Raw genomic sequence first — 10046 nt, 5'->3', positions numbered from 1 at the left:
AGGCGGAAACCGACGGGTTGTACAAACTTGTTGGTTGTTGTTCAAACCTCTTTTGTCAGCAGGTGGCGTAGTTTGACCTAGATTTAGAGGAAGCAGTTGAAGATTTCCATCACTGTTAAAAGTTGTTTCCCCAAAGGCAAAACCTGACACATGATGTGTAAATCACATGTTTTCTGCTGGTTTAAATTCCCCCTAAAACACCCCCGTTTCTGTCTCGCGTTGTCTTGGTTGAAACAGAGAAAGTCGCACATCCACATACATGTGTGACCCTAATAACTCAGCTTTAATGTTCATTTAACAGTTTTTTTACTACAAATCTACGTACAGAAGTCTTTCGTATATGTCACACCACATATTCACGTCTTACTTTCACCGAATAACAACAGTATCAGTGAGACAGTAAAACGTTTTAATGTCCCTTCATGGCTCAGGTGAATCAGTCGTGAAGGCAGAACCACCCTGTGGCCCGTCAACAACACAAAGTGCATTTAAATGTGACAAAAAATACAGGCGATGGGACAGGGATTACAGGAAATGAGGTAACACTGAAGTGGTCCTGGGATAACCAACAACATGGCTACATTCAGATGTTTACACACCGGATGCCGAAGCTATAGCGACGATTTGGCTTTGCGTTAAGACAAATCCACAGTTCAGGGGCAGAGAACCCCGAAAACAAGTCCCAGAGCGGAGAAGTTAAACATTTTTGTCTCTGCGTCTCCGTGTGAACAGAGCAGGGCGAGACGATGCTGTCAGCCCCGCCTCTTCGTAAGGTTTCAACAGTCATACACAATAGCTACAATGGCGGATGCTAGGCTACTTCTCATCGTGCTAAAGGGGCTAATTCATACATTATTCCACTTTTGAAGCTCCATTTTGAGCGACTTTGTTTACCTTTCGCAAGCTTAATACTCACACTCTGTGCCGCCTTTTTTGAAATTCCGGTTTAATTTTTTTTTCCGGCGGTAGTACGTCAGCTCGGGCGTGACACAGCGCCAGGTACAGGCCTGGCATGTGTACTACAGGGACTAGAGTCATAACCAGATGCTCAGTTTAAACGCTGACTTTTCTATGGTATCACTGCCGTGTAAACAGTTGAACTACACACAGGTACAGTTTTCTCATCAAAGTAGAAAAAGAAGTTCAAAAATAGTTTTCAGAACCCTTTGAAAAGAAGACATTTGGAAGTTTTGATTTCTAAATGTCAAGCATTAATGATAAATAAGTTTGTGTACGTACGGCGGATATACACACACTTGGACAAATAATCCAATAAATTAATAACACAAACAAGACAAAAAGGCATTTTTTGAATCGACTTTCACTTACAGTAAGTAACTGTCTTTAATTCCGCATTAATTAACTTAAAACATTGATTATTTAAGTAATTATTGGGTTTTATAATAAACTTCTGTTCTCCTGTTGTGCTTTTTAAAATAAAATAAAAAAATTCGAATTTCTTAAAACCTTCAGTATCTTCTGTATATCCGCTGCGTCATCGTCATTATTATACTATATTTGTCTTATGAAAACCAGATCCTCAAAATAGATTGAAATAATTTCATAGATGTAAATACAACAGCTAATGATATTTACAATGTTTTGTCTCAGTTTTCTGAGTAAAACAAGTTCTAAATGTCTGCTGTTATTACTGGTGACCTTCTCTGACCGCCCACTATCATCAATATTTACACTCCAGAATATTGACATCTGGTTTTTAATGATGTTAGATTCATATATGAAGCTAATAGCTTTCCTTATTATGCGCTCAGTGCAGCAATAGTGTGGGCCACATCGTCTGACTCATGTGACATGTGACCCTGAGAGGTTTGGAGAAGTTTCTGAGTCCAAAACAGTCGCTGAGAAGGGAAGTGAAACTGAAAATGTTTTCGTTTTGACTTTCTGTACACAAAAAGTCTGTGTCCAGCTTCTCATCCAAACATTTAAGGTGACTTTTGTCTTCCATCACATTAACCCCAACATGAAATACAAGCAAATGATGTGGTTGAGGATTGAAAACATAAAAACAAAAACCAGGTGTAAACGGACAGTTTATCGGCTGTGGGAGATGAACAATGTGCTGTTAAAAAGGTCAAATGTTTTTGGGTTTTTTTAAGCAGAGAATGTGAGTTAGCAGTCCCACCCCCATCCCCAGCCCCGTCCACAGCCCCCACCCAGACCCAGGGACCAGCCTCTATGTGCTGATGATCTGCCCAGACCAGGTCTCATGTTTGCTCCCTGGGTTTAGATGAATGATCTTCACCTCTACTGCCTGCACCTTGACATTTTTAGGGGGAACCCGGCAAACTTTGTACGTGACCTCGTCGCCCTCCACAGGCACGTACTCTCCGTCGATGCTGGAGAGAAGAAGAAAAAAAGAATGACTTTAATGGAATATTTTATTTAAATTACTTTTTTTTTAAATCAGTGGTTTTTCTACTTACATCATATAAATTATTATTTGATTTGATTAATTGCTTATTAATATTCTAAAAAGTACATAACCAGTTGGTGGCAGTAATGTAACTCTTTTGAATTCCAGCCACTGTTATAATCAGAAATCGTTAAATAGGAGAAATAAAAAATAATTTATTTGACTCAAAAAAATCCGGAAATGACAAATGACAAATGACAAAAATTAAATAAAGCTCTTACCATTAACTGAATGTATTACTGTTCTGAAGCGTTGTTTTACTGCTGAACTTAATTGGACCAGAGGATTCACTCTGAATTTACAGCTGCTTCTCCTGAGGAATCTGTTTACAGGGTTGAGGTACGAGCTGTGGCCAATCCCAGCAGTCACCCAACATGTAAACTTGTTATTGAAAGGCAGTGGCACTAACCACTAAACCACCGTATAGCCCAGTCTAAATCCACAGTCTTTTTGTCGATTCAGTAAACAATGATCCCTGCATGGTCTACTTTCAAATAATGGAAAGTAGTCCAGACAACTGCTCCTAAAATAGTCCTCTGTGAAGACGTGCAGAACAAATCTGCCCAGTACACATCAAAATATATTCTTAAAAGAACAACAATGGAGTTCTGAAATATGGATTGGTTTGGAGAGATTTCACACACTCCCCCTTCAGCGAGGCCGTAGAAACATCTGTCTGCCCTGATTTAGATGAGCACAGAGGCTTCTCTCTCTCCGTACTCTCTGTTCATGTGCTGCAGGTGTCGCAGTGTCCTCAGAGGGTTTAAAAAATAGATCTTGTGGTGGAAAAAGTACCTGCTGTTCTAAAGCTGTTCTTCCACACTCTCACAGTAAGACCTGTGTGTGTGTGTGTGTGCGTGTGTGTTTTAATTAATAATTCACCGGAAACATGCTTTCGAGTTTCTCAAAGACACAATCTGTGAATGATTATATATGTATATAATTTACTTTTTACTTTTTTTTTAATCTTTCATCACTCACTCTGAGATGTGAACAAAGATGTCTTCACCACCGTGGGATGGTTGTATGAAGCCGTGGCCCTGTGATCTGGAGAAGTTCTTACACACACCCTTGAACACTGGGCCTGAGTGTGCACGTACCGTGCTGCAGGTTAGAAACAGAGGGAGAGAAAAAGAGAGGGAGGGAGAGAGAGAGAGAGAGTTCTCACATTATCCACGAGCTTACTCATCTGTTGTGTTGCTCCATCAGACTGTGAAAACAACTCCTACGCACTGTCTCACGGTGTCACTACACCACAACAGCTGAGACAGAACAATAACGGGGGGGTGTAAAATTGTTGAACTAAACTGAATTACACAAAGAAACTGCACAGATTTGTACCCCAAAGTCTAATGGAGTGAAATGATTGTGGTTTAAATTACCATCACGTTGTCTGATAGAAAACAACATGAGCCCGGAGCCCAACTTTTAATGTCTTTAGTCCGTTGATATTCACACATAATATTGATTGTTATATCTGGAAAATAAATGAGTTTGGATGACATCATTTGTATTTGGTAACAAAGAAACCTCACATCAGTCCATGGTAATAAACATGAAAGCAGTACATAGTAAATATTTTTATGAAAAGTCACGATACTTACGCTGAATATGTCCGTGTGCGTTTGGTTGGCAGTGGACTGGGAAGATCGCGAGGCAAAGGCTTCTCCTTTCCGTCATTCCACAGCCGGCTCCCCTCCCTCACAAAGGGGAAGGAGAGGGTGAGCGGGACACTGGGTGATCGTAGTGGAGTCCCAGAGGGAGATGTGACACCGGGGTCTGCCATCTGAGCTGTGCCACAGGAGAAAGGAGGAACAGTGTGGATGTAGATGCTTTTCCTGAACCTGCAGTCTGTCCACTGGTGTGTGTGTGTGTGTGTGTCCACAGTGAGGAGGTCTGTTCAGAGGAGCCTCCGTGTGTCAGCAGTAATCCAGGTCAACACTGTCACTTCAAGTCAAGTCTGTGGGGAGACGTGACACAAGGAGGAGGATCAGAATGAAGAACAAATGAGAACATTTAACTGAGTTACTACAAATGGTACATGAAGTCATTTAAAATCATTAGTATCAAGAAAAGAAATGGCCATGGTCATGATAATTGAAGTACCTGCCCTCTGCCTGTATTTTTTTACTTTTAGGACATTACTGGATTGAAAATAATCTGGCGAGGAACCAAATATTTTCATCTGATCTTCCCTGTACTGGTGTGTGTGTGTGTGTGTGTTGTTTTGGCGGTGTGTACGTCCACTCCTCCCCCTGTGATGGGACGGAGCCCTGCACGTTGCGTGACGTCAGAGCAGTCATTACCGCTGCAGAACTCCGCCTCCAGTGGTGTGTTCGTGACGTCAAATTCCCAGAGGAATTTCGTCTTACAGCAACACTAGTGCGCCAGTTTAAAATAATAATAAAAAAGATTATAACCGTGACGATTGAATGGCAGAGTATTAATGACAATGTGACGTCACACAGCAGGACAACTGTCCACAACGGCAGAAAATCTGATTATGCAAATAAATAAATAAATATCTAATAAAGCCGCCGGATTTGGAAGGTCAAGGCCCCTGAGGGCCAATCTGGTTCCTGACCTATGGTCATGGTCTATTTGTGTGTGAACACACTGTGCTTAAAAAATAAATACACTTTGACGTCACATCTATATTCTCACATGACCACAATTGATCTGTTTATGTGGCAACTGCTCACATTTCACGAAACGGAGAAACTGTGTGTGTGTGTGTGTGTGTGTGACAGTACGCTGTGGTTGTAAGGTTTGTGCAAAGGCATGAAGTGAATCAGCGCTGTTGGAGGACAGTCCAAGTTGGACACGAGCACAGAAGGACAGAGCAACTACAGTATAGGATCAGCCTGAGCTCCGGAGGACAGACGGACGTGTCCATCTGTCCTCCTGTCCTTCACACCGCAACTTAAAGAAAAAACAAACCCCGTCTCCTCCATTCCTCCTCTGTGTTCTGTCGAGCAGGTGAACGGTCCATACACAAAGCCAGTCAAAATACACATGGAGAAGAAAAAAAAGACACTTACTGCGCCGCTGATGGAGGACGATGACGAGCTGCTGGTCCGAGGCTGATCCCTGTGCGATGACCCTCCTCTGTGACTGAGTGTGTGTGTGTGTTCAAATCAAATCGCCGTGTATTATATAACGAGTAATTTAATAAATAAGTGGAGTAAATCCGCACGGAGCGGCGGAAAACACTGATGTGACGGCGGTGACCGTGAGCAGCTGCGGAGTCTGCGCATCCGGAGGAGACTCCCTGACGTGTGTGTACGCGTGCATGTGAGAGAAAGGGGAGGGGGTACGCTCAATTATTTTTTTATGTACGTCATGAGGGGGGAGAGAAATGTCCTCTTTGGACAAAAGCCTGGCCTCACCATACATTAAAATATATCATCATAATGCCCAATCATAAAGGATAGAATAGAATTGTTCAGAGAAAGACTGCTGTTTTGATCAAGGACCAGCTTATAAATCCCAGAATGTCAAGAATCGATTAAGAATAACTTTTCTGAAAAGAAAAGAAAAGAAAAAAAGAAACAACTAAAACTTGCATTGGAATGTTTCAATAGGTGGCAGAATTGCAACTTGTGGAGTTACAGGTAAGATCTTTGTGAGGTGTAGAGCAGTAATAGAAAGGATATATATACATATATATACTGTATATCAATCTTTGAGGTGAGCAGTAATAGAACGGATATATATATATATAAATATATATAGTGTATATCTCAGAACTCCAATGTGTTCAATTTTCTCCTCAACACAAAGTTTCAGAATTCCAATATGTTCAATTTTCTCCTCAACACAAAGTTAACGTGAAGGATGTTGTTTTACGCCCAAATTTATATCGTATCTGCATGGAAGCCTTAAGACGCTCAAGTCATCCTGTTCTAAAGCTACGGTTCCTGCAGGATATGTTGCTGCTGATATAAAGTCTATACAGTCTGTGTCCGTGGATGAACTAGGTCACACATCAACAGACATCAACATCGCACAGTTGTCACATGAAACAGCCCAGAACGCCTATGATTGTATAGCAAACATACACTGACGTGTGTGTTTGTTGGTAGTATTCACAGACAGTCACTGCCCTTTGACCTGAAGGTGAGCGGCTCCGTTACAAACCTTAGTCAGACACAACATGTTCTCAGGTCAGGAAACAGTTACAGTTTACTGAGCAGGAATTTATAGATGGCAGTTAAACTAACTGGAAACACCTGCATATCTGGGATAAAAAATAAAAATCATCCTTTGTTAACATAAATGTATCTTTGTTATGATTTTCCTGAATCCTTCTGGTGTTTCACAGCCTTGTTTATTATTTATTGTAAACTCTGACATTAGAAAATGTATTAAACCCTAAGTAAGGAAAATATATAATGTTGATCTTGGTGTCACAAAATATCATGACTGCAATGAGAGAGATTCAAATTAAATACACCATAAGGTCGGTTGTACGAGTAAACATAGTGCTGTTGTTTTAGGTCAGTGTTCCTCCAACAGTCAGTCCCAGTGACAGAGTCACTCCTCCAACAACAGCCTCATTGTTCAGACACCAGCCCCACTTTAGCTTTTGGAAACTGGTTCACGAGTCTCCAGCCGACTGTGCTCTGTGTCTCTGATGATCCTCTTTACTAACTGTTCCACCATGACAGCAGACCCAGGCCCGGCTCACAGATGGTCCCCTGAAACAACAAGAACGGGTCAGGATGTACAGAAGGCTTCTTCTGCTTGAATAATTAATTTCGCTGTGATTCAGATATATGTGAGTGGTTGGATGTCCTAGGGTAAGACAGTTGTTTCCTAAATGTTTCTACAGAACCACCCCTTTGTAAAAAGGACGACTGTCACCCTCTCCTACATTGACACATTCACAGCTACTGCTTCAAACTGCAACTTTATACTTAAATAATCAAATTTGTACAATTCTTCTATTCTCATCGAACACAGGAAATAAAAATCAGTGAGGTTTAAGCACTTGGACACAAATAAAAAACAATACGAATGTATTTTCAATAAAAAATGCCACCGTGCAATATATCTTTGCCCACCAGAGGGAGCCCGTTCACCACTTTGGAAATGACTGGTGTAAAACAACTTTGGAACCCACATAAAATCTTAAAAAGACCTCTTGCTACAGATGTTATTTAAGAATGAACTTAAACCTTAAATAGGAGTCATCTGAATTAAAACTGGACATTACATTTTCTTAAGAAGACCTTGACTCTGAACACACAAATGCTTCAAGTGAAAACATTTCTTACAATCAAGGTGTACGGTGCCTCCTTCTTCTCAACACTTTCTTCTGCTGAAGGCTGAGTGGACTGTCCTGGTTGAGCTGCTGCGTCTGTTGATGCCGTGGCTGGACCAGACGGCGACGTATCTATGAAGACTTCGTCTGTGACCCTAAACCGTATCTCCTCCCCTTGGTCCATGTAGAGGTCGTGTGCCCCCTCATCTGTCTCGTACTCCCACAGCCACACCTGCTCTGCTTCATCACTGACACTGTGGTTAAGGAAGGACCGACTGCTCTGGAGCTGCTACAACAACAGTTATCTTCACACCCCTGGGCAAATGATTTAAAATAAGCCATGCAAGAGGCAAAGTATGAAAAATTAGTACTCTCCGATGACAGGATACAACTTTGCAGGCTGCTGAAGTGACTCTGGTGGAATGAGGATGTCATCAAAGAAGCCCATTGTCACTGAAATACAAAGATGCAGTCAGTGATTACAGTAGTATAAACAAACATAACGTTGTTGTTACATGGACAGAAATAACTAAAATAAAAGCATCGATTAACAAACCAATGTGACACATTCATTCTAAACAAACATTCATTATCACTATTTAGCAGATGTAATTACACAGATAATGCAGCAGTGTTTAAAACACAAGTTACCGTGAACTCCCTCCTGACTGCAGTACTTAATCTTGCCCACCAGGATCTCGTCAAGGAAAGGGTGAAAAACAACGTACCTGAAATTAACTGACAGAAAAACATAAGCAGACGATTAATCAAGAAAAATCTTATATTGTGACCAAAAAAAACCAAAACATTTTGTTTTTCTGGCTTTGACCAAATGAACTTCCATTATTTGAAAAGTACCATGAACACTAATGTTCTTTAAACGCCTAAAACAATGTTGTATTCAATGGTGACTGTGGGCTTAAATCCTGTGGATCTCAGTCTCATCATCATCATATCGTCATACCTTTGGTGTGAGCAGCTCCGTCTCCAGGGAATATATAAGAATCGTCTAGTTTGGTGATGTCATACAAGCAGATGCAGAGGCCAACATTGTAAACCACCTGAAGTGGAGAAGATGGGAGAAAGTCTAAGTGTAATCTACACACTAATGCAACACTGCCTCTAGTTCTTGCCAAATGTAAAATGCTGGGTATACATGTAAACATTTTTCAAATTATTGTGAAAAAAGGTATAAAAGTGAAAAGGCAATGAAAATGAAAGGGATTGTAACAGTTGTAAAAACCAGACTAACGGTCTGAACATTTCTAAATCCTTTAAGCTCTTTGAGCCCTAGAAGGTCCATAGCAGTGCAGACAAAGAGCTTCTACCCACAAATAAACACCACGGTCTGTTTATCATCACATACACTTGACCTGTAAAAATAATCTAATACATAAAAACAACAACAGTGGACATTTTTCAGAAACAAACCAGTGATTTATTGATTATTATATGGACATATTAGATTTTTTTTTCATTTATTTTACACACCTTAACATGTTCAACATTCACATATGTTTCTTATTTTGGTTAAGATCTATTTATCTGTGTTGGCATAAGTGTGTTCCAATTTACTTAACACAGTATGATACAGATGAAACAGTGTAACGGGTCGCAAACTACACCAAAACATTAATCACAATACATAGTATAGGGAATAAGAACCTTCAGCTCTGATTCATAAGAGGCGGGCTCCCCCTTGTGGAACCTTAAAACAACTCATTCATGTGAAACACAAACAACTCTAAGGCAATGTTGTGGCGATACTTTTCAAATACACTCAGCGTATGGATGAACTCTTTCTTCACAATTATTCACAATGAACAATAAATGATTGGTACTTTTGTGTGTTTACCGTCCCGCTGTGATAACAGACGCTTTAATCAACTAAGAGCTTCAGAAACGGACTCACCTTATTTGCCAGTTAATCAACTAAGAGCCTCAGAAACGGACTCACCTTATTTGCCAGTTTCTTGTTGAGCTCCTCGGCTATGGCCTCATTAAGTTTCCTATGAAAAGTCCACGGAGGAATCCTGACTGTGTCGACCATCTCCACCAACACAAACATGATGAAAACCGGTGACGGACTGCCGTTAGCAGCTAAGCCGCACACATGCAAACAGGAGGAGCTCCGACAGCGATAAAACCCGTTTTTAACGTTTAAGGCATTTGTCCACTTCTTCTGTATGATTTACACAAGCTCATAATGTCATATATAATGACTCTAACGCCAGAAAATTACAGTAACTATTCGTTAGACAGTTAGCATCCGTGTAAGCTACATGTGAGCGTTACGTTGTCACAGTTTACGACATGTCGTAAAACTTAAAGTGACAGTTCTGTTTT

The 10046-nt window shown here is 40.7% G+C and overlaps 2 protein-coding genes across 2 annotated transcripts; both read right to left on the bottom strand.

Moving 5' to 3' along the window:
• Positions 1-395: 395 nt before the first annotated feature.
• csdc2b (cold shock domain containing C2, RNA binding b) lies at positions 396-5958 on the bottom strand. Its single transcript, XM_008330237.3, has 4 exons — positions 5476-5958; positions 4039-4394; positions 3416-3538; positions 396-2357 (listed from the first exon to the last, which is right to left on the bottom strand). Exons 2-4 carry the CDS (start codon positions 4218-4220, stop codon positions 2195-2197), a joined length of 468 nt encoding a protein of 155 aa, XP_008328459.1. The 5' UTR covers positions 4221-4394; positions 5476-5958; the 3' UTR covers positions 396-2194.
• A 638-nt stretch (positions 5959-6596) lies between these two features.
• Positions 6597-10039, bottom strand: polr3h (polymerase (RNA) III (DNA directed) polypeptide H). The gene is made up of 6 exons (XM_008330240.2): positions 9658-10039; positions 8665-8761; positions 8352-8438; positions 8090-8153; positions 7714-7948; positions 6597-7134 (listed from the first exon to the last, which is right to left on the bottom strand). The coding sequence occupies exons 1-6, from the start codon at positions 9766-9768 to the stop codon at positions 7084-7086; spliced, it is 645 nt and encodes a 214-aa protein (XP_008328462.1). The 5' UTR covers positions 9769-10039; the 3' UTR covers positions 6597-7083.
• Between the last annotated feature and the right edge of the window lie 7 nt (positions 10040-10046).

This window comes from Cynoglossus semilaevis, chromosome 17, assembly GCF_000523025.1.
Source record: "Cynoglossus semilaevis isolate Cse_v1.0 chromosome 17, Cse_v1.0, whole genome shotgun sequence".
In the NCBI taxonomy this organism is placed as follows: Eukaryota; Metazoa; Chordata; class Actinopteri; order Pleuronectiformes; family Cynoglossidae; genus Cynoglossus; species Cynoglossus semilaevis.
Note: the sequence above shows the minus strand (reverse complement) of the source record. Positions and strands in the feature narration are given on the sequence as shown.

What these genes read in the sequence shown, in the direction of transcription:
- csdc2b (XM_008330237.3), bottom strand. Translation starts at nt 4,220, where the DNA reads ATGGCAGACCCCGGTGTCACATCTCCCTCTGGGACTCCACTACGATCA. An exon ending in CGCACACGGACATATTCAGC is followed by an intron (nt 3,539 to 4,038) that starts GTAAGTATCGTG and finishes TCTAACCTGCAG; the next exon opens with CACGGTACGTGCACACTCAG. An exon ending in ATCTTTGTTCACATCTCAGA is followed by an intron (nt 2,358 to 3,415) that starts GTGAGTGATGAA and finishes TCTTCTCTCCAG; the next exon opens with CATCGACGGAGAGTACGTGC.
- polr3h (XM_008330240.2), bottom strand. Translation starts at nt 9,768, where the DNA reads ATGTTTGTGTTGGTGGAGATGGTCGACACAGTCAGGATTCCTCCGTGG. An exon ending in CGGAGCTGCTCACACCAAAG is followed by an intron (nt 8,439 to 8,664) that starts GTATGACGATAT and finishes TTTTTCTGTCAG; the next exon opens with TTAATTTCAGGTACGTTGTT. An exon ending in AGGCACCGTACACCTTGATT is followed by an intron (nt 7,135 to 7,713) that starts GTAAGAAATGTT and finishes TTGTTGTTTCAG; the next exon opens with GGGACCATCTGTGAGCCGGG.